The sequence below is a fragment of the Monodon monoceros genome, unplaced genomic scaffold (genome assembly GCF_005190385.1).
Source record: "Monodon monoceros isolate NGI ecotype Baffin Bay Population unplaced genomic scaffold, NGI_Narwhal_1 Super_Scaffold_5, whole genome shotgun sequence".
Taxonomy (NCBI): domain Eukaryota; kingdom Metazoa; phylum Chordata; class Mammalia; order Artiodactyla; family Monodontidae; genus Monodon; species Monodon monoceros.
This window is the reverse complement of record NW_021703782.1, coordinates 66,977,436-67,002,739: the sequence shown is the minus strand read 5'-3', so window position 1 is coordinate 67,002,739 and position 25,304 is coordinate 66,977,436. Positions and strand designations below refer to the sequence as shown.

Here is a 25,304-nt window from a genome sequence, read left to right as displayed (position 1 = left end):
AGGATCAGAAAGGTTAATGTGTCACCTGGCTAATGAGATAGAATATACTGAATCTATGACTATATGACTCATGATTTTTTTATACCACCATATCACCTCTGAGAAAGATGTATAAAAATATATAATCTTTAGAAAACATCTCTTCTTTAACATGAATGTCTTCTTTGCAGTGGACAGTGCTGTTGCATTTGCACACCACGGGGTATTCTACCACCAGGGCCAATGTTGTATAGCTGCATCCCGGCTCTTTGTAGAAGAATCAATTTATGATGAGTTTGTTCGAAAGAGTGTTGAGCAGGCTAGAAAGTATGTTCTTGGAAATCCTCTAACCCCAGGAGTCAATCAAGGCCCTCAGGTGAGTGTAAAATAGACGGAACAGCATTCACCAGGCACAAGAATAAAGTATCTTCTCTAGACCTGGTTTTACTTGAATACGATTACTTCCCATTCACATATCTTCCCAGGTGACAATACTGTATCAGTTTGGTGATTAAAAAAATAATGAATCTAACTCCCAATGGTAAAGAAAGTATCCTGGTTTTGTGTTGCCTGGTTATCACATCCAGAAACAGTTGAAGAGATATGTTGGAAATTAAAGATGTGAGGAAAAATAACAAATGCTGTAAATTTGTTTTCCTTGATCTGTACACCTCTGAATCCCTATTTACAGTTCCTATCCACTTGGAAGTTCTTAAACAATCCTATCATTTATTCTTTCCTCAGCATCAATCCTTTTTCTCGGCTTCCAATCCCAGATACAGGCAGCTGGCACACCTCTATAAATTCTCTCCAAAGTCTTTAGTCACTCGACCTCCTAAAGATAGCATGAGTGCCTTAAAAAGTCCCGAGTTCCTGGCTTTGTGGCAAACTTCCCATTTTAGTTGTTAAAGCTCAATGATCCCCTAGGGTTCCCATTTTCTTCTGTCTGCTTAGAACCACTGTCAACAAGAGTGTCTCTCTTATCCAAAGCTCATCCTTCCCTCTTCGTTACACAGTTCTCTGTTCATTGTCTGCTTTCAAGCTCCTGGACCTTTGGTTCTAAATTTACTCCTGCCCTTTGAGGTCTTGATCCAGAGCAGAGTTTCTACCTGATCTCATAGAGCTTACAGTCTAGAAAGTTAAAAGGCTGTCTTGGATTTTCCTGCTCATGACAAGATACCCAAGTAGGAAAATTTTAGGACTTAGGCAATACCAAATATTGAAATCTAAAAGCCCTAAAATAACTTAACTGGTAAATGAAGTAATACGTTTTGTTAAGTCTAATCTTGTTATATTTTGTATTTATCTTTGTGTTTAGTAACTACATAGAAGTAGTTGCTAATTTTGATCATATTGGGTAACTTTCCAAATGGATGCCAAGACATGTATTAAATTCAATTTTGACTTGGTCTCCCATTCTAAAAAGGGATGGGATTCTAAGGTTTTAGCTGTGATTGTTTCTTTCTCTAAATATCTGTCTATTTATCTATCTATGTAAAAGTAAACACGTTTCCCATTTGCGATACACATCTATCAAACAGACATAAGATAGATGATAGATAGATTGATAGAAAGAAATATATATGTGAAGAGGAAAGAAAAGAAGAGAGAGGAAGGGAAGAGAAGATACTTAATATTAAACATTGTTGGGCAATATTTTCCCCCATCAGGGGATCTGCACAATTCAACCGGAGGCTCAAAAATTGAGCTAGAATGCTTCATTTTAAGAAAATTTCCATTCATAGCATTCTTAAGTAAATAATCCAGTGATCTAACTACTTAACATAATAATTTAAACTTGATAAGTGAAAATATTTTTGTCACAGGTTGCACTGAATAAGTAGAAAAAGTAGAAAAAGTAGATACGTTGGAACTTTGAGTAAAAGACCGAAAAGCCCCTGAAGCTTCTTTACCCTTTGAAATACTCACTTGTTGTTATACGAAAGAGCTTATGGAAAGAGACACTCATTTACTAAGCTTTAATATATATTCTAATTTATAATATAAAATTATATATATATATGGATATCATAACTTCTTTTTCAAATGAAAATACTGATTATTTCCAACTTTTTAAGGAAATGTATATTTTGGTCTTTGAAATCAGATTGGAAAAGGACTTTACCAAGGAAGAATTTGTTGTATGTGTAAATAGTATTTAATCTAATTGGATATGGAGCTGGATTGTGTGCAGTGAGAACTCTGAAAACTTTTCCTGGGATTTAGAAGATAGGGGAGATTACAGAGTCATAGAGGACGATAAAGAACAACAGTTTTTAAGTAGTCAGAAGAGTCAAGGCAAATTGACAAGAGGCTCACACCTTAACTCCAGGATCTCCAATGTTTTTCCTTTAAAACCTAACCCTAACCACATCTGAGACAAGGCAGTCTTCACCAGTGATTTGGAGTCCAAGAATCACCCAGTCCTTCAACCCCTCCAAATAGGAACTGAGGCAATAGGTAGTCCCAATTCCAGTGCATGGAGGAGAGGTATGGGCTCCTGACGTTCCCAGCTAGAACTCTGTAGTCATTCTTTTCCTTGTAAAAATAAACCATTTAAGTTCTGTAGTTCTTGTAATATATTTAGATGTGGTCCATTTAACAAAGCAGGTTGGCAACAATCAGGACAGGTCAGAAATTAGAACCAGACCTACTCACTGCCCCAGGGGGACTTAAACTGGGTGGGATAACCAGGCTGTGGTCAGCATGGACCCTGCCACAAGGGGATGGTCAGGATGAAGAGAAGCAGAGGTCGTGGAATCTTCCTAAAGTCACAAAGCATCTGCTTTCCAACTGCCATGTCTAATTAACCCAGCATTAAAGTTTTCTTTTTCTTCTTTCACCTTTTAATTTCATTTAGGATTACAGTTTCCAGGTTAAGTGTGGTTGATGATTAACAGACATTTCTTCCTGTAAATAAATGACAGTTGTGTGAAAAGGTTTACACATTTGCAGTGCCAATACACTTCTCTTACATGGCTGTGAAACAAACACTAAATACAAATATTTATCTTCAAGGATTCTTTCCAGAAAAGTCTTGAGATAAAATATACCCAACAATAAATCTGAGCCTCTGTCAGCTGTTTAGGTTGAATATTTAACTTAATAACAATAGCCTAGCATTTTGAAACCTTTATTTACAGGCCGGGCAAAGTATTATCTTTACGAGTTGCTATTTTTTTTCCTTTTCATGTGATATTTTTCAAATAGATTGATAAGGAACAATATGAAAAAATACTTGACCTCATTGAAAGTGGGAAGAAGGAAGGGGCCAAACTGGAGTGTGGCGGAGGTCCATGGGGGAATAAAGGCTACTTTATCCAGCCCACGGTTTTCTCCAATGTCACTGATGAGATGCGCATTGCCAAAGAGGAGGTAAATGGTTTCATTCTGTTCTGTTCCCTTTGTTGCCATATTTTGTCTGCGTGGATGTATACAAAGTATTACTGTAACATTCTCAGCTCTTTGAACACCTTTTCCAATAAATGTTACTTTTCATTTCTAATACTGATAAAGGATTAATTTATTTTTGATTAAGACTAAAAATAGTCAGGAGCTCACTGGGCAGGCCAAGAACTTCCAGTGGACTGCAGGTCAGGATGCTTAGCAATTTCTAGGTGCTTCCTTCACAGATTTAAAGTAATAGAAAATACAATTCCACGTTCATTGTTGCTTCTTCTCCTTTGGAAATAATATATTTGAAAATAATTGGAAAAGAATAAAGTGATATGCTGTTTTTTTAAATTCAACTCCTTATTTTGAGATAATTGTAGATTCAGTTGCCATTGTGAGAATACAGAAAGATCCCATGTACTCTTTATCCAGTTTCCATCATTGATAACATCTTACAAATCTATAATATAATATCACAGCAAGTATGTTAACATTGATACAGTCAAGACACAGAGCATTTCATCACCACGTGAATCTCTCATGTTTCCCTTTAATAGCCAAATCTATTATCCTTCCTACACCATCCCATCCTCAACCCTTGGCTTTCTCTTAACCACTAATCTCTTCTTTATTTCTGTAATTTTGTCATTTCAAGAATATTACGTAAGTGGATTCATACTTCATGCAATCTTTTGGGATTAGCTTTTTTTCACTCAGCGTAATTCTCTATAGATTCATCTAGGTTGTTGCACGTAAGGATAGTTTGTTCCTGTTTATTGATGAGTAGTATTTCATAGTAAGGGTGCACCACAGTTTGTTTAACAATTCACCCTTTGAAGAACTTTGGGTTGTTTCCAGTTTGGGGCTACTTTTAATAATGCTGTTATAAACATCAGTATACAGGTTTTTTGTGTGAACGTAAGTCTTCATTTCTCTGGGATAAGTGCCCAGGAGTATAATGCTAGGTCATATGGTAGATGCAACTTTTTAAGAAATTGCCAAACTGTTTTCCAGAGTGGCTGAACGATTTCACATTCCCCTTAGCAATGTATGAATGATCCTAATTTCTTTGCATCCTTGCTAACATTTGTTGTGACTATTTTTTATTTTAGCCATTCTGATAGGTGTGATAGCTCACTGAGGTTTAAATTTGCATTCCCTTAGTGGCTAGTGATATTGAACATCTTTAATGAGCTTATTTGCCATCTGATAACTTCCTTGATGAAATGTCTCTTCATTTTTTTTGCTCATGTTCTAATTGGATTGTGTGCTTTTTACTGTTGAGTTTCCAGAGCCCCTTATACATTCTTGATACTGATCTTTTTTTGGATGTGTGGTTCACAAATATTTCCTTCCAGGCTGTAGCTTGTCTTTTCATCTTCTTTACCAGGGTCTTTCTCAGAACAGAAGTTTTTAATTTTACAGAAGTCCAATTTATCCATTTTTCTTTTTATGGATAGTATTTTTGGTGTCAACTCTATGAACTACTCTTTGTTTACTCCTAAATCCAAAAATACTTTTTTCCGTGTAATTTTTTTATTCTTTCTGAAAGCTTTATAGTCTATGTTTTACACTTAAGTCTATGATCCATTTTAGGTTAATTTTTATACAAGGTGTGAGATTTAAGTCAAGGTTGTTTGTTCGTTTGTTTTTGCCGATATGTTCAATTGCTTCAGCATCATTTGTTGAAAAGGTGTTTTTCTTCCATTCCATTACTTTTGCAACTGTGAAAGTTCAGTTGTGCATATTTGTGTGTGTATCAATTCCTGGGTTCTCTACTCTTCAATTGATCTATGTGTCTATTTCTCTACTTATACCCTCTTTTTTAATTTATTTACTTTTATTGAAGTATAGTTGATTTACAATGCTGTGTTAGCTTCAGCTGTACAGCAAAATGATTCATATATATATGAATATATATATATATTCTTTTTCAGATTCTTTTCCCTTATAGGTTATTACAAAATATTGAGTATACTCCTTTGATTTTGGTAGCTGTATGATAAGTCTTGAGATTGGAAAGACTGAGTCCTCTCACTTTAGTCTTCTTTTTCAAAATTGTTTTATCTAAGCTAATTCCTTTGCTCTTCCATATAAATTTTAGAATAACCTTGTCCATATATACTAAAAAATCTTGCTGGAATTTTGAGAGGAGTTGTGTTAAAACTGTGTATATATCAATTTGGGGAGAATTAATGTTTTTATTGTACTAAATCTTCCAGTTATTGAATATAGTAGATCTCTCCATTTATTTATAACTTCCTTTATTTCTTTCATTAGCATTTTGTAATTTCTGGTAACAAGTCCTATATGTGTTTTATTGGATTTATACCTAAGTATTTTCTGAGTGATTGTAAATGGTATTTCTCATTTCAGTATGCACATGTTCATTGCTAGTATATACAAGTATATTTGATTTTTGTATATTTTCTTGCATCCTGTGACATCACTGAGCTCAGGTATTCTAGAAGATTTTTGGATATTCCTTGGGAATTTACATGTAGACAATCATGTCATCTACAAATAGGGACAATTTTATTCCTTTGTTTCTAATCTATATGCCTTTTATTTCCTCTTCTTGCCTTTTTCACTTGCTAGAATTCCAGCACTATGTTGAATAAGAGTAGTAAAAGTGAACATCTTGCTTTGCTCCCTATCTTAGGGGAAAAGCATTCAGTATCATATCATTGAGTATGATGTTAACTGTAAGATTTTTCATAACTGCCTTTGATCAGGTTCAGAAGTGCCTTTCTATTTTTAATCTGTTAAGGGGGAAAAGAGGTTGGATTTTTGTCAAATGCTTTTTCTGCATCAATTGAGATGATTATATGATATTTTTCCTTCATTCTATTAATATGATGTATTATATTGATTGAGTTTTGAATACTGAACCAGCCTCGCATCTCTAGAATGAACCTCACTTGGTGATGGTGTACAATTCTTTGTAGGTATTGTTGAACACTATTTGCTAATATTTTTAAGGAATATTTGCTGTAGTTGATATTGGCCTGTGGTTTAAGGGATATTGGTCTGCAGTTTTGATTGTTTTTATTGATAATAAAAAAACATTTAGTGATTGCTCACTGTGTGCCAAGTACCTTACAGTCAATATAAAACATAAGTATATTTACATGAAATATAATAAATATAAATATTTTATTTATATATTATATAGATTTATATTTATAACTATAATACAAAATAAATATTTAGTTGTAACCTATTACTTTGATTTATTTCATTCATTTCTTGTGGTATAGATATTTGGACCAGTGCAGCAAATCATGAAGTTTAAATCTTTAGATGATGTAATCAAGAGAGCAAACAATACTTTCTATGGCTTATCAGCAGGAATTTTTACCAAAGATATTGATAAAGCCATCACAGTCTCCTCTGCTCTGCAGGCCGGGACAGTGTGGTAAGTCAAACCTATGTAATACCACCTTTTCAATGTTAACCACATTAACAGGCTACTTTGAATTTTTTCTGACTTTGATTTTTTGTTTGGAATCACATGGCCTGCTGTTTGAAAATAAAACAAACAAACAAAAATCCTGCTGTATTGGAAGAACTTTAGAAGAGCATAGAAGATAGATAGATAGATAGATAGATAGATATAGCATATATATATATATACACATATCTATATCTATCTATATATATATACACAGACACATATATATATTTAACTCTATCCAGCCTTCTGAAATTACTTGCCCAAAATACTTTATTGATGTTTGACTAGTACAATATGTATTATTATTATAAATAATTTCTAGGCACTTGGCACTATGCTACACACAAGGGAGATAAAAGTTCTGTTTAATCAAGATAATCAGATAGTAAGACAGTATTTATTCAGTGCCCTTATGTATACAAGCATTTAGTTCTTACATCAGCTTTTTACTCTGGGACTATTAGAGATGTCTGAAGGTCTTAAATTGGAAGAACATATTGCATTTTGAGGAGCATGTCTGTTTTATTTTTGACCTGGTTTATATCTCTGATGTTTACACTTTAATTTAGAGTATATAAGTGCCAAGGCTATGTCTCTCAAACTGTCACATCCCCTGCCCAGCCCCCCACCTCTGGACTGCCTTGTTAGTAATTTTTTTTCCATCAGACCTCACTTTGTCCCCTCAGTCCCATCAACAGCCCAAGATTATTTTCTTCCCGATAATGTCACAACCAAAACCACTGGACATTGAAAAGTATCTATCCTTCAGAGACAGCCAAGAAATCCTTGCCCCTCTTGATAGCTCTAGAATCTTTTTTCTTAAGCAAAGGGACATTCATGATTTAGTCAGTATGCACTCTACGCTAAGCACCACGTGGCAGTCTTCACATTCATTATCTCATGTTACCTTACTACAACTGTTAATTGGTATGGCAAATTTACGGACGGAAAAACAGAAGCTTAGTGAGGTTGCATAATTGATTGAGATCATGCAATAAATGACAGCTGAGATTCAGACCTATTTCAGACTCTAAAGCAGTGATTCTCAACCCTGGCTGTACAGTAGAGTTGTCTGGGGAGCTTTAAAAATATCTACACTGATTTGGGTAGAGGAGGGTGTACGTCAAACCCACCAATTATATCAGTTTCTGTGACTGAGTCTGGATGTAGGTCTTTTAATTGTTTTAAATTCTAATTATTCATGTTTTTATAATTATATGTTCATAAAAGCATTTTGAAACATTTTTTAAAACATGGCAAGGGATAAGCAAATTAATAATGAAATCCAACTCCTGTCAAGGCCTCTGTCTAAGCAATTTTTTGAATTAATTAATGAAAAAAGTGAACTAAGTAATATGAGACATATTACAATTATAAAAGAAAATTAATTCTAGCCTGTTAAGTATACAACCCACAAGAGAACTACAAAGCTTACTGAGTATAGGCAGTAAAGAACACCCATCCAACAAACTCATCTCTCACAGACCATATCCTTCCTCTTATGGTACGTTGGGTAGTCTATCTTTTATAATTCAAGCTATAACTTCTCAGGGACATGATGTACTGCCAAAATGCCTATCCACACACAGAGCTGGACCATTTTTTAAAAAATTCCTAGGCAGTATATATACATATGCTTATACTCCTGCATTCTAATTTATAGTGCTACTTTTGCTCAAAAATGACTACGTAATATTAAAATTAATGGAGTTGTTAAAGAACTCTCTGAATTTCAAAAATTCCAAATTTAGGAGTTATTTCATAGGTTAAGTATGACCTATAACGTACTTATTTTCTTTTCAGGGTTAACTGCTATAGTGTGGTATCTGCCCAGTGCCCCTTTGGTGGATTCAAGATGTCTGGAAATGGTCGAGAACTGTAAGATTAACTTTCATTAAGATAAATACTTATCTTGATAAAAATGGTTCTCACTCTCAAGGAATTAATCCTATTACTGCTCGGATTAAAACCTGCCTCTGTTCTTTCCTGGAGATTAATACTGTCAAACAGCTTTTTAAATGCTGGATTTACCCCAAAAAGTGCAAACAGGTGATGGCAGAGGGAAATACAATTTATTAAACTCTTACAATTCACAAGGGATCATACTAAGCACTTTACATTGGTTACTGAAATACTGCTTACTTTTAGAATTGTTTGCTGTATACATGAATGTAATATATTGGGGAAACATTTCCAGAAAGGAGGTGGAAACTACAAATTGGTGATTGTAAGAAGTGTGCAAATATAAGAACAGTTTAGCTATTTGAATATGCCTCTTACATAAGTAAATTAGGTGTCTTTATATCAAAAAACTTTTCAGTGTAGGAGTGATGATTCTCATTTGTTGTAATATTTTTGATGTAGACTCTAAAATAACCTGAATGAGTTATTTTTGGTACTAAAATCTAAACTGAAAGAAAAATTTAACTAAGGAAAACATGTTTTATAGTCATGACTAGATTGAGGATATATTAGATTGTATATATACTAGGTTGTATATATTATACAAATGCATTTATGAGCCTTCAGTTGCTTTTCAATCCAGGAAATATTGACTTTTTAAAAATGTGCACATACATATTTACACACAGAAAGTAGTGGCAATGTGTTTGGTCAATTTTGTTCAAGCACTTTTAACCATTTTATTTCTTAAAATTTTCTCATATTTATCAATAAATTTTAAAAAATCATCAGGAAAAGACACATTATATTCAAACCTTATGGAATCAAACATAGTGAAGCTGCTCATTTTGTAAACAGCAAGTAAAAGTGAGTCTCAGCTTCTAAAGGTCATGAGTGCCTTAAAGAGCCAGGTACTTGTCATTTAAATAAATCAGCAAAATCACAATGAAACAACTACCACTGGGGAGTCAGTGAAAAGAGGGCGTGTTAAAATGATCCATTCTCCTTCTCAATATACTTTCATTAAGTAGTTACTATGTATATGAGGTCCTAGGAGCCCCAGAAACACGGTACCACGTTCCACCTTCCATATAATCGTGGTGGCAGGAGGAACATGTAAAAATATAGAGAGAGCAAAATAACCAACACACACTATGAAATAAATAGTAACAGACTGGGAGTCCGTGCCTCGCGAAGGTAGAGAAGCAGTTAAAATGGAGAGCGCAGTATCAGAGGACGGAAAATCTGGGCACCACCAGACTATAATATTCACGTCACCTTGCTAACTCTCACTACTTCCATCTGTCAGGCAAGCTCAGCATTTGTGGTGGGGATAGGAATGGGAGAAGGAAGTAAAAGGTCTATGAGCTCCTTTCCATTTTTGAGATTCTGTGGTTTTAACCCTGGTGAAAATGCAGCGGATAAAAACTTAAAGACCGTTTATAGAATAAGAGAAGACCTAACAGAAAAGGTAGGACTTGATCTAGGGCATGTAACAAGTGTAGGATGTTAGGAAGCAGATAAGAGGGCATTCTTGAAGGAATGTTCTATGTGGCATGTTGAGGGGTTAGTGAATTTGCCTGACAGGTGGGGATTTATGGGGGTGAGAAGTGTGATTTCAGAGTTAAACAGGATACAGATTAAGAAGCCTTGAATTCAAGAAAATCGGCTTACATATATTAGTGGAGCAAGGAAAGCGATAGATAGCTTTAGAATGTTGATGGAGAGGTGGAGTGGGCAAAAGATCAATTTGTCAAAGGTGCACACAGCATAGTAAACATAACTGGAGACTAACCAGCCTGCCTGTGAACTCTGACTCCACCTCTTGCTAGCCACAGAGTCCAGTTCAAGTTGCCTAACTTCTGAACATCTATTTTCTCCTATTTAAAAGGGAAATGTTAATATTCCACTTAAGATGGTTGTGAGAGTTAGGAAACATACTACGCCTTCATTCCCTAGCACTGTATCTGTCACAAAGCAGGGACTCAACAAATGGTTTCATCCTTCCCTAGCTCCTTGTCTTTATAATACTCATTACTGGGGAGTCCCTTGGCAGCACTAATTACTTTGTACAAAGAGCTATAACAAAAGTTAGATTATTCTGAAGATCAGATTACTGCTGGTCCAGCTATCTAATACACTTCCCTAGGAATGTCATAGATAAAATAATCAGAAGGGATGAAATAATTAAAGTAGACTAAACATATCAATTTTGTTAAATACAATTTAGTCAAACTTTATGTTCTAGACATATGGAAAGCAAATAAAGAGGGGGATGAAAACAAGAATCAGCCATCAGTAATTTCTTAAAAATCTGGACTGTGGGTATAGATAATTTGCTTCTTTGAAATACAAAGGAAAAAGTTATACTGTAATTTTTACTTCAAAACTTCCAGCTGAGGATGCTAGTGTTAATGTCTATCTGAAACCAAATTTGGCAAATTTAATAAATAAGTCATTTGCTGCAAGATGTTTAAAGAGAATTACTGAAGCAATAACCTCAAATGACTCCCAAGAGTTCAATTACAGTTTATCTTCAAAGATAGAAAGGTAGAATTGATCAGTTGGAAAGAGTTCTCAAAGAGCTGAAAATAGTAGTATGCACAGCCCAATGTGGTGGTGATGCTGAGTGCCCAAACCAGGATTTGCATCTCAGGTCATGGTGCTGGCCCTGGAATGAGTTAAATGGTAGAAATCCCTCTCTCTGTGTAATTGCACTAATTTTTACTTAGATTAACATAGGTCACTTGAGACTTTACTAGTATGCCATTTCAAACTTAATTGGCTCTCAACACCTCACAAGATATTTCTTTCTTCCTGTCCCCTTCAGAAATGGGGAGAGATAAAGTGGTATAAACTGGTGGGCTAACGTGAGTAGTTTTTGCTTGATTATATTTGCCAAACCAGTTCAGCAAACATTTTCCTGTGCTTACTTAATTAGTGCCAGGCTCATTTCTGGATACAGAGTGTAAAACAGGCATAACTTGTTACTAGCATCTTATCACTCCAGTGTGGACCCTGGATGAGAAGCATGGGTATCACGTAAAAGTATGTTGGAAACGCAGAGTCTCAGGCCTATCCCCAGACCTGCTGAAATAGAATCAGCATTTGCATCAGGTCCCGGGTGACTGGTACATTGACAATTTTAGAAGCACAGAACCAATAACTCATAGGCTAGTGATATAAAGAGAAATATAAAGATGTTTTTGTGTTATATCATAGACATAGGAATTTGTATACATCGGAACACTAAGAAGCAGGGCCTATTTCAACTTGAGTAAGACAATTATCACACTTTGTACTCTCCTGAGAGTTTCAAGTGTCCACGTAACCCAAAATACAATGGAAAGCCTATTGGCAAAAATCATGGGTTAATATATCTAACTTTGTGAGATAAAATACTTACTAAAATATTATCCTTTAATGGGTTTCAGACAACTGAGGCTAAACCCTTTAATTACTTTGAAGAACATGCTCATTGAAGCTTTTAGAAGGTATTTTCAGAAGCTTAATGGCCCAAGAAAATAATCAGTGTAAGAGGATTAGGTTACCCAGGAGAAAAAGATGTCTTCTACATACCTGTCTACCTCACCAAAGGAGAGGGGTAGAAAAAGATCAAGATCTTTTTCCTCTGTAAGCCTACATGTGCATGAGTGTTATGATTTTAAGAGTACTCTTATGTACATGTAATTTAATCCTTTCATCAAAACAATACAGAGAATAATTTAGCCTAATCTTTTTAGTTATCTCTTTAATGAAGGGTACATCACAGTTTCCAAAACTGATAGGAGGTCTCAATAAACCTGATAACAAGATACAAGGATTTTAATTGACTGACTCAAGTTAATTCCTGATCATTTGGGTTGGATTTAAGAGTTATATAAGCAAATGACAGGGGTTGCATAAATAGAAAAATCCAACAACCACAGAAAGCCCAAAAGCCCTGAATTTTAGGCCAATGAACCCTCTCCCCCTCTTAAAACAAAACAAAACAAAACAACCCAACCCCCAAATAAAAAGTTGTAACAGTTAAGGTCAGAGTTTTGGTTTTGGGGGTTTTTGTTTTTGTTTTTGCCAAGAATCAAGAACAAAAGATATTACAACTACAGCTAGAAAATATTTTGTTTTAAGCCATATTAGGGCCAGTTAGAGTGAAAATAGAAGCCTAGTCATTTTTAGCCCCTTCCTCATTTCTGGACCAACTGGACATGGTAAATACACTAAACTGAGCTATACTTGAATTTATAGTTGTTCTATACTACTCAAGTGATTATAAATTACTAATTTTCCTCTAGTAATATAGCCTTCTTATTTATTTGAACCTAACCTAGATATGATAAAATTCTTGTTGGGCCGAGTTGTGTGTGTGTGTGTGTGCGTGTGCATGTGCGTGTGTGTGTGTTGAGCCCTTTTATAGTCAAGCAGAAAAAATGTCAAAATTGAACAATTTCTTTGAAAGTCTACTGAGGGTACATGATCATTTAAACATGCAAAAAAATTATTTAAAAAATTTTCCCACAAGGGGATTTATATAAGACCAGATATGTTACGGTTGGCTAGCTACTATTTGAAATGGTTCTGTACACAGAAAATATTTTCCATTGTCCCTAGCCAGATAAGCAGGAACAAGCTTTGATTATCATTGACCATAGTGTATTTGTACTGCTCTGCTAAATTCTGTTCATTTTTCCCCCTCTCTCTAGAGGAGAATATGGTCTCCATGAATACACAGAGGTCAAGACGGTCACAATCAAAATTTCTCAGAAGAACTCATAAACTACAAGAGTGCAGAGATGACTCCTCAATGGCTAAGCACCTCCTTCAGTGGCTAATATATCATAGTGGGTTTTAAATGCAAAATTGTTCTTTCTTTCATTTTTTAAACATGAGCTAATCATATTAGCATTAATACTACACATAGAAAACTTGATATGTAGCTTATTCTGAAGGAATCATCTGCCTTCTGATATGTGACACCCAAGTCCTACGCGTAATGAAAATGATGGATTTGGATGCAAGCTAGCTCTGTAACAGTCATGTGCTTTTCTTTGTAGCTACTTGTCTAGGATAAACATTTTATGAAAGAGGACCAGTTATCATTTATCTTCTTTCCCTTGACCACCCCTTGAAGTACTTACCATACCTGTTAACTGCAGACTAGATGTGCTCTGTTCCCCATAGTTGTGAAGTCCTTGGAGTTTGTTGAAATGTTTCCTAAAATGTCATGTCTGCTTGTCAAATGAAGTAATGCCTGAAATACTTAGATGTAATCTAAACATAAAGCTTAATAAAAACAACCTTGCATGATTCTTGTTCAGTGTGAATTTTTAAAATAGAGTCTTGGTTATGGTGATTTACTCTCCCTGTCACTCAAAAGCAGTGTTAAATTGAGCATAAAGATATATTTAAAAATAAAAGTCTAATCTACTTATTCTCAAATAGGTAAAGAAACAAATTTTATTTTCTGCAGGAATTCTTGCAATCAATAGCAAACATTTGAGATAGATGGCTTCAGTCCTTCAGCAAGCATTTATTGAGTTCCTACAAAGCTCTGGGCACTATGGTAGGTGTTGTAGAAAATAGGTGAATAGTGAATGGTCCATTATCCAAAATGCTTTAATATGTGGAGAACAAAGACACTGTCTGAAAAAAATGATGGCGCATATGATGGAAATGAGAATTCGAAGAACCATAAGATTATAGTAATATGCCAAAGGGTAGTGATACCAGTAACTGACGGACTTGGGAATGGCCTCATGAAGGAAATTTGACTGGATATGAACCTTAATGATGAGCAGATTTGCAGTGAATAAAGAGGAAAGAAGTCCTACAAAATATTCCCTCTGGACATGTTCCATCAAAAAAAATTCTATATAATATTTTCCCCTGTTGGAGTTGCAGATTGCACATTGGCATAGTCTAAGTTCTGAGAAGTCCTACAAACTGTTTAGTTTTGTTTAATAGTTTTTTTTCCCCAAAATTTGTTTAACCAGAGGCCTTGCCTTCCCCTCACCCTCATTTAATACCAGTTAACATTAAGAAACCCACATTGGAAGATGCTGTTCTATGCAACGAGGTAGCACTGAGTGTTCTGAGCAGAGATCTGGGGATCAAAGGGAAGCAGCTGGGAAAATGTCGTCTGTAAAACTAACTGGACCATATTTACATATTTGTGCCCTAGACAAAGAGCCTCTTCTTGTTGTGCTCCCATGTGGGAAGTGACTTAAGCCCAAGTATAATGTTTTTTATATATTACTATACATATTCTAAAACCATTAGTTCAGCAGCTTAAAATTTAAGCCTAGTAATCTTTAGGATAACATTCTTTTTCAGATTCAGATTTTATATAAATGATTAAGTTTGTCATTTTACATTAACAGATTAGTTAGTGACACTGTTACTAGGACATTCTAATAGCTGTCATAGTCAAGTGCAACAATGTGTGAACGAATGAAATTTATTAGCTTCTTAGACCTGAAATAATTTCACCCCCAATTGCAAGAGCTTCTCTAACTTGTATGGGCCTATAAAATTTGCCATCTGGACTATCTTATACAATTTGGGACATAATGACCATTTTGAAAACAGGAAGAATTAAAGTCTAGGGAGAACTGAAAGATGTTAGGACACTGAGAAGGAAAAAAAGCCAAATACAGAGGAAGGTTGTGTTTTCCAAAAACCAGACAGTGTCTACATTATGGAAAGATGTGTTTAAAACCATGCATAAATAAATAGGTAGACAAGTTAATATTGTAATGGCAACCCACCAGAACATTTTAAAATGTAGAACAAAGAGGAATGAACATAAAACAAGACAAAAGCCAGAAGCAAGTTTAAATATTTGAAAATTAAATCTTCCTGGTATAAATAAGACATTACAGGATTAAACAACAACAAAAAAATCTGTTTAATATTGGCTCATCCTGACCCTCTAGACATTATTTGTGTTCCTTCTCCTCTGATTTCTAAAGCCATACTGGCAATAATTCTTAAAACCTTGAAAAGTTAATGGGTATCTTATTAGCCCATGACTACAGGAAGTACAATAAGGAAGTTTATCATAAAGAATTCAGTTCTGCAGTTGTAAATGTGATCTCATTGTCTCAAACCACCTGACAGAAGTATTTTCACCTCTAGGAACACCAAAGTTGGAGGTAACTGTTTAGGCAGAGGCAATATCAGAGGTCAATATCAGAGGTCAGATATGGATTCTCAAATGTCTAGCATCTTTTTTTTTTCCATTTTTTAGGATACATGTTTCTGGGTTTATTTTGAAATAACCAATGAGAAATAGCGAGAAAATATTTTTCTTAAATTCTTGTGGTCAACTAAAAATAGAGTTAACTCAAAGTAGGAAATTTTAGTCATTTCTTCACATAATTCAGGAGGGAATAATGGACCCCAAAGACACCTTTCCCTGGGCAATGCATGTAATTTTTTGAGTATCTAATTTCACTTGGACTTTTAGAAGTGTGCAAGTACCATCAATGAAACTCTTATCTTTTGGTGACTTTTGCACGGTATATCAAACAACTAGGTTACATTTTCACATGAAGCATAAGTTCCCAATTAGACTTTGATTTGCTGATTCACCTTGGGTTTTTTTTTTAATGCTCTCTGGAAATGGATTTGAGGCTTCCCTTTTTTATACTGAGAGAATATATAGGAAGGAGAATTAGAGAAGATAGCTAAATTCCCTGGATACCAAAATTCAGTGACTACCAGGAGGGCATGGAAGCCCACTCTTGTAACATGCTAAGACTGTGGTAGTCTGGAAGATATCATCCTGAGTCAAGATACAAATGAGAGGGAAATAGCTCAGTTATCCCTTTGACATCCTGTAGGGGAGAAGAGATGGCATCTCTCTCTGAAGGCAAGGCCACAAAATTACCAGGGGTGATTGAGATTGCTCTAGACCATGTCTTTAAATCAGTCTTTATATTCTGGGTGGTGGTTTTATTCCAGGGGAGAATAGTCACATCCATTAACATCTATAAACACTTAGGATAATTCCAAAATCCCTAGAAAGTCAACTTTATTGCCTAGTAGAATATCTATGGCAAAGGTATTGCAACGTTTTTTTGCACATTTACTTTAGTGTCATGTGCCAACTAGTTTCACGAGCATTTAGTTTAGTTTTCTTTTGTTTTGTTTAGTTTAGTTGTGTTTTAATGGACATCTCTGAGTTTTATAGAAAAGTTCATAGGAGGCTGACATGGCACTATCCTGAAATGATTTCACTAGAGTTTCAGGATTTTAGATTTTTTAATTTTTTGTTGAGTGACTTAAAGATTCATCAGGCCTTCAAAAATATATTTTACAAATCTGATTAAGCTGCCAACTATTCTTTTAAGCTTTTTATTTTAAAATAATTTCAAAGTTTTGGAGGAGCTGCTACAGCAACACAAAGAACTCTCATATATCTTTTATTCACTAATTTAAAAAAAATTTTTTTACAGTAGGTTCTTATTGGTTATCTATTTTAAATATAGCCATGTGTACGTGTCAATCCCAAACTCTCAATGTATCCCTCCCCTCAAACATTCCCCCCGGTAACCATAAGTTTGTTCTCTAAGTCTGTGAGTCTGTTTCTGTTTTGTAAATAAGTTCATTTGTATTTTTTTTTTTTTTAGATTCCACATATAAGTGATATTATATGATATTTGTTTTTCTCTGTCTGACTTACTTCACTCAGTATGATAATCTCCAGGTCCATCCATGTTGCTAAAAGTGGCATTATTTCATTCTTTTTAATAGCTGAGTAATCATTTTTAATAATTTTAATAATTTTTAATATCTTCCCACATTGATTTTTTCATTCTAATTCTCCATACAGATTCATTTTTTTCTTGAGACAAACTTTTAAGAATAACTCTTAGCCATCATGTCCCTTTACCACAAAATATTTCAGTACCTTTTTCTAGAAATAATGTAATTCTTTCACAAAGCCACAATATAATTATCTAATTCAGGAAATTTAACATTGACAAGATACTAGTATCTAATATACAGTTCACATATAATTTTCTCTAACTGTCCCACTAATGTCCTTTATGGCATTTTCCCCCCATGATCCAAAACTTAATTCAGGATTATGCATTGCATTTACTTACCATAGCTTCCTTTTGTTTGCTCTTCCTTGACAATGGCTTTATACCTCATACACACACCTAATATTCAGTCAGGTTGTGTCGTTGGCCTGGAGAGAATCCTAAAGGACACACAAAACTCAAAGTTATTGAGTTAACAAGAATCAGAGAAAAGCAGGTTGAATAGTGTTAAAGAATAAATACTTCAAGATTTGATTATTAATTACCATCCTCCATGATAAATTGACAAGGATATTTATAAACTAGAAAATATACCTTCTTTCTTGGACAATTTTGAAGAAAAGCTATATGTTCCCCTGAGGATATTAGTGACTGTCCCTTGTCTGTACTATTGCAACATTGCCCTTTTTCATTTTATTTCCTAGCTTACTTATTTGAATATTTTTTCTTAATAACAGATTGCCTACATTCTGATGACATCTGGGGAGGTACTTCAATTTGAACTAGCTACAAATCCCTAACCACATAGAAGCATATTAAATGACTTTCCTTTCAAAGTACAATGGGGATATAAAGATCTTGACCTTTGGAGTAAAAAAGATTCTAAATTCTGGTTCCATTGCTCAATAGTGGTATTATCCTAGGTCAATTGTTAAACCTTTCTCATTTAGCAATCATTCAAGAGACAGTGGTGGCTATTGATATTTGGGACGAAATATAATGTTCTACATAATCACATGGCCCTTGGACCCCAGCAATCTGGTTTCAAATCCCTGTTCTGCACTCACTGGCCTTAAGATTTGGGACAAGATACCCAACCTCTCTAAACTGCAGTTTCTTTATCTGTAAGAAGGATCAATAACAGTACTTACCTAATTGCTTTATTCTATTAAATGAAATAATGTTTGTAAAATGTTTGCAGGGTTCCTAGGATGTAACAAGCGCCGAACACATTACTAATCTACTCATAGCTTAGATTAATTATAACGATGTCAACAAAAATAATAGTGTCTTTAGACAGCAAAGAAAGTATCTTTCTCTTGACTTTGTATTTTCCCTATGCTCTTTTTCTCAGTCTTCCAGTGACCTAGATGCTAATCTTATTTAGGACCCCATAATTGTGATTTGCCAATCCCCCCAAAAAATCATTCCTGGGGCTTCCCAGGCTGTGCTGTGGTTAAGATTCTGTGCTCCCAATGCAGGGGGCCTGAGTTTGATCCCTGGTCAGGGAACTAGATCCCACATACATGCCACAGCTAAGAGTTCGCATGCCACAACCAAGGAACCAGTGAGCTGCAACTAAGGAGCCCACCTGCTGCAACTAAGACCCAGAGCAACCAAATTAAAAAAAAAAAAATTCCCTTCATATAAAGGTTAACATTTACCATCAAAGTCAGAAGAGGATGGAGAAGAATGTGAACAAAAACTTGGCTCTAAAGCTGAGGTTGGAAATTTGAATATATTTAATTTCAAAGTGGAATTAGTTCTAATTAAATGAACTCAACTGCCTTTCATCCCTGAGTTGCCAGTCATCATGATTAATCTTTAAGCTAATAGTCAGGGACAGTGGGACTAAGCAAAGACAAACAGAAGAGACTGGTTTCAGACTACCACACAGGAGCCCACAATGACACTGGTTACCCAGTGATTGATTCAGAGACTCAGCCCCTATGAATTCAATGAGAAGGATTAGTGGACTTAAAAGCACATGACTTAGCATTTGTGTTCAATGTTCAGTCATCCCAAATTCATGTAACCACAGAATGTCAGAGTTAGAAAAGAACCTAGTGTTCTTCTAGCCCAATAACTTCATTTCACAGAGGCATGGAAAAATCGAGACACTTGAAAGGTCGCTAAATTACCATTGGCAGAGTCTGGCTAATGCCCTCTGTATTCTAACTCCTAGTTCTGTGCTACTGCCTGGGTCCCATGTGGCACTGTAGATGTTTAATTGATACTTGATTAAATATGTAGCATCCATCATTTTACTTTATTTTTTATATTTTATTCCTTGTGTCTAAAAAAATGAAGCTATATAATACCCATTGTTACATTTTGTTTGCATGTATTTTATTTATTGGAATTTATTCCTTTTGTCTATGAAAGGAAAAACTCTAAATAGCTTTTTAATAAGTCTTCAAACGATGCAAGTTAGTTTCAATCACTTACACAGCAAAGTGCATTGATTTAGTTACAGAAACAAAAATTTGGCACATTTATTGATTTAACAGTTATTGGACGTCTATTGTGTACAAAATAACTAAGGAATGCAAAAGAAATAATGGTTATTAAGTCCTTTTTCTGTGAAAAAACAATTCTAGTGACTTAAGAGGTTATTTGCTTCAAATAAAAGTGAAAGATCCTACTCACTCAATGCTTACATCTGATAGAGGAAATGAGAAATATACACAAAATCATGGAAATAAAAGAATGTACAAAATATACAAAGATTGATAGCAAAAATCTGCAGTTGTTTAGAGGGAGGAAAATGGTCTCTCCCCGGAGTGACTTTTGTGGAATAGACAGCATCTGACCCAGCCTGACATAGAGGAGGACCTGAACAAGTACAGATGAAGCAGGAAAGTGAAGTCCTGCTTGGTTGGGATATAAAGTTAGGCAGTTTGGGGCAAGATCATGGAAACCTTGAATTCCAACTTAAGTCATAAAAATGTGACAAAGAGAAATCTTAAAATGAATGGTAAATTCATTGAGATTTTTTCAATTAAACTTTTAATTTTTAAATAATTGTAGATTCACATGTAGTTGTAAGAAATAGTAGAAAGAGATCACATGTACTTTTCCCCAATGGTAACATCTTGCAAAATTCTAATACAATATCACAACCAGAACACTGATGCCATTACAGCCAAGATAAGGAACATTTTCGTCATCTTGTGGATCCCTTATGTTGTTTTTTATTGTCACACCCATGTCTCTCCCACCTTCACCTCTCCCTTAACCCCTAGCAATCTGTCCTCCATTTCTATAATTTGCCATTTCAAGAATCATACAGTATGCAATCTTAGGGGATTGGCTTTTTTTTTCAACCAGCACAATTCTCTGGAGATTTATCCAAGTTATTGTGTGTATTGAATTATAATCGTGTAAAATATATGATTGAATTCTACCACTTCTAATGGGAATTGTCTTGGCAAGTTTTAAGATACAAGTCTCTAAAGGGAGGGTTATTATTTTTTTTTCTGTAATAACTTCTGAGTAGAGTTGAAGTGTCTTATTGTGCTCATCCAAGTGTGAATATAGAATGACAATGAAAAGGCAGGAGAACAGGAGGAGGATCTGTTGGCAGAAACACAGAATATTCCATTTTTCTACTTCTAGAGATGTAGTTGAATCTCCTCTGAAGTTCTGAGTTAGATTTGAGAAAGCAGAAGGGACAAATCTTCCCGTACCCATGTCAGAAATGAAACAAAGCCTTGAAGAATACAGAGCAGGACCCCCATATGAGAGCATGTGACTTCGGTTCTTAGGCAAGCACAACAGATCAGGAGATTGTCAATCTCCTGTGTCTTCTTCACACATCTCTGCTCATGATTCCTCCCCAGAAAGGCTACGGTAGAAAACATGGGGCTTCTCCCTCAGGACTTTTGACATACTGGTCCTCACATTGCCCAAAAGACTGGTCCACTCCAGCTGCTCCCCCACCCAGAAGAAGGTGGGTTGTCTCCACGTGAGCCTGTCTCTTTCTCCCCACAGCTGCTGAATTAGGCTAAGACAACCACAGCACTCAGCAGCTCTCCAGACCCACCCTGCAGAGTGACAGGAGCAGCTGCCACGGAACACCACGGAACATCACAGACATCACAGATCACCAGGAACACCACAGAATATCATGGTACACCACAGAACATGACGGGACACCACAGAATACCACGGAACACCACGGAACATCACAGAATACCACAGGACCACTGAACACCACAGAACACCACGGGACACCAGGAACACCACAGAATATCATGGAATACCACAGAACATGACGGGACACCACAGAATAACACGGAACACCACGGAACATCACAGAATACCACAGAGACCATACACCACAAAACACCACTGGATACCACAGAACACCATGGGACACCAGGAACACCAAGGAACATCACAGAATACAGCACCCCTCACAGAACACTTTGTTCACACCAGGCACTATTCTAAGTGCCCTCAGAAAATTATGTCATTTCCTCCTCTCAACAGTCATATGAGACCAGTACTACTTTCCTCATTTTGTAGTTGAGAAAACTGAAACTCAGAAAATTTAACTAACTTGAAAAAAGTAGACACCTAGTAAGTAGTAGTATGAAGATTCAAAGCCAGGCAGTCTAACTACTTAATCCCCCTCATTCTGAACCAATATACCCTAATAACTAGGCATTAGGCCCAGTCAAGCAATCACAAATTACAGAATATTATTAGCACATTAGGGAAGCTGTCATCTCTCTCATTCATTGGCCCTACCAGCCAAAAATTTACCCCAATATTTCTTTGCCCAATGATGGTCAAAGCAATGGTCTGGCGTTCAAGGTCTTCTTAGGCCAAGTGAAGTGATATGGTACATCTATAACATTTCAAGACTTTCAAGCTACTCTCAGCTGATTTTTAAAGATAAAAGAATTTTATTAGGACTCATCTACTCCAACAATAAAGGATGTGCCAGTTTTAAGGCAAATCAAGTCTCAAGGAAAAAGGACGGAAGAAGAAATCTTTAGATTTAAGGTTTTTAATAGTTAAATTATGGCTAAAGGAAAAAATCAAGGGAAGATTTGGAGAAATAAGAAATGAAAGCCCAGGGAGATTGTAGGCACAGACACTGAAGAGAGAGGAATAACTGTATTATATTATAATGATAACTTGGGTGATTGTTTAAGACTTAAGTCAGGGGTCACCTCAATCCAGAAGTCTTCCCTCCCACACACTTTTCTCAACCACTTTTCTAGTTAGTTGGCTCTCCTATCTGTCCTACAGTTAATCAGTCAGTGAATCTCTCACCTAGAATGCATTGTTCTCAACTGTAACCCTCTGTTTACTTGCTTGCTTCACATTGGACTGAGAAATGGTAGCCTGAAATTTGACATTGTGCTTTTATTTTACATTCCTCCATCCAGTACGGTGCTTAGCACCCTGGTCTTTTGCAAGCTCTGGTTACACTTCAAAAAATGGTTTTTACATGTAAAACATATATGTTGGATTTACCACAACTGGACTTTGCCATTTGCTCTCTCCTGTCCTAAATCTGGGGATAATGGAAAGATATGAAGACCGGTGATCAGAGGATGGAGGCCAAAAGAGAACCAGAGCCGACTGCACAGGCTGCAGGTGGAGAAGAATCACAAAAGCAGATCAGAAATGCACCCTCCTTACCACAGGCAGGCATGCTAATCCTTGTAAGAAATACCATAGACATTTTGCACAAGAAAGCTGACTTCAGCATCACGCAGACTTGCTTCAAAGAGCCAGCTCTGAAACCTGATGTGAGTAACTGTGCTACTTTGAGTAAAATAACCACTCTAGGTTTCACTTTCTTCATCTCATGAGTGTAATGGGGACATAACAGTGAAAACTTCAGAGGGTTGTGAGAATGAATCCATGTAAGTAACGAACAGCCCATGGTCCATGATTCATAAAAGTTGGCCATGAAATCATTAGTGGTACAATTCTTCGTGACAGCTAACATTTTTGTTGCATTTTATATGGCACATTATTGTATTTGATTCTTGTAACCTCTCCTGAGGGGAGCTGGGAAGGAACTGTCATCCCACTGGATACATAAAAAATCTTAACTTTTAAGAGATTTACTGACTTGCTCAAGTTCAGACAGGTAAGGTGCGATGGTGCAAAGATTATGCTGAAATCTTCTGATATTATTACTCCAGGCTCCTAGACAGCACTCTCACATCCTTAATTGTTCTTGATCTCATCACATCCTTAATCGTTCTTGATCTCACTGTACTTTTCAAGCCAGAGGAGCCAATGAAGCAGCAATGGCAAAGAACAGTAGTTCACTGCTGGGGAAAGGGTGGAAAGGAGGAAGGAAGGTAGTGCTTACGCACAGAGGCCTGGGGACGTTGCTCCTTCATATTGGCCAGGAATGTCAAAGGAGAGCTGCATGGAGTTAGTTCTGCATGGGGAAGCGGTGCAGGTAAGGGATACAGGGCTCAATGCCACTGGAATGACAACCCCATACCATCACCCCCAAAGGGATGCTTGTTTTCCCTTCAGAAGGCTGACCTCCTAATTCTTCTTTGTTCTCTTAGTGTTTCTAACACTAAGCAGAGCAGAGAGCAGGGTAGGTGGGGACAGTGTAAGAACGGAAGGAGCAGGTTGGAGAGCGCCATCTCTCCATCCCACAGAGTGCTCTCTCAGGACTTGAGAATCTGATCACAAATCCCTTCATATCTAAAAGAAATTCTGAATGGTGATGGAGGTGGGACACTACAGAAATTTCTAGATCTTTCATCCAAAAAAATAATAATAATTGGAAGCAAAGTGGTCACTATTAAAGAGCCAAAAAGTCTCCTCCAAATAAGATTTATAGCATCCAGCATTCTGAAAGGTAAAATCTCCAAAACTTGCAAATTCCGGGCCAGTTAATATAATTGAAACTGAGAGGTCTGTCATAGTCTCTCTCTCTGGCAGAAAGGGCTGGGGTAGATAAAAATGTTTAGCTACAACCTGCCGTTGGATAACTGCATGTTCTGCACAATATCAAACATAAGGTAGTCTCGACTTTATTGACATGAAGTGCTATTAGGTTGTCAAGAATCCTGTGATCTCAAACTGCAAGAACAGGTGGAAAATGACTATGCAGAGGATATTAAAGGATTGTAGGATATTCTCTCCATTGTTGCGGTATCACTTTATTTTCTCCAATCATTTTGAGTTGCATTCTGGAGGAGGAAAACTGGGTAGGATTTTCCCATAAGGTAGATGGTGCAATTTAAAGAGAGAGAGTGGTTTTGCTGGGCTTATAAAAGTCCCATCTGATGTTCTCCTGGTTTATAAGGTGCTTTAGAAGCACAGAAATGTAGGCAGCTATGACATAATTATACCTAGTGGGTAAAAGGGAAGCAATGAAATTACATTTCTGTAAGTCATCCACATTTCAATTAACTTTCCAGGGTTTTTTAAGTTGTAACAGATTGTTTGCCATAGATTAGAGGAAGAAGTCAGAATAAAATTACTGCAGGGACTTCCCTGGTAGTACAGTGGTTAAGAATCCACCTACCAATGCAGGGGACATGGGTTCGATCCCTCGTCTGGGAGGATCCCACATGACAGAGCAACTAAGCCCGTGCGCCACAACTACCAAGCCCGCGTGATGCAACTACTGAAGCCCACATGCCTAGAGCCCACGCTCCGCAACAAGAGAAGCCACCACAATGAGAAGCCCGCGCACCGCAGCAAGAGTTACCCCTGCTCGCCGCAACTACAGAAAGCCCGTGCGCAGCAACAAAGACCCAGTGCAGCCAAAAAGGAAAAAAAGACTGCAAAGTCAAGCTCCTCCC

At 36.3% G+C, this 25,304-nt stretch overlaps 1 protein-coding gene across 1 annotated transcript in view; it reads left to right on the top strand.

The window, feature by feature from the left end:
* Window positions 1-14,039, top strand: part of ALDH1A1 (aldehyde dehydrogenase 1 family member A1) — a 53,917-nt gene extending 39,878 nt beyond the window's left edge. The window contains exons 9-13 of the mRNA XM_029202926.1: window positions 171-355; window positions 3,190-3,354; window positions 6,633-6,790; window positions 8,633-8,707; window positions 13,435-14,039. Of these exons, the coding sequence (XP_029058759.1) occupies window positions 171-355; window positions 3,190-3,354; window positions 6,633-6,790; window positions 8,633-8,707; window positions 13,435-13,507 (656 nt within the window). The 3' untranslated portion in view covers window positions 13,508-14,039. The remainder of the gene's footprint in view (window positions 1-170; window positions 356-3,189; window positions 3,355-6,632; window positions 6,791-8,632; window positions 8,708-13,434) is intronic.
* Window positions 14,040-25,304: the final 11,265 nt, after the last annotated feature.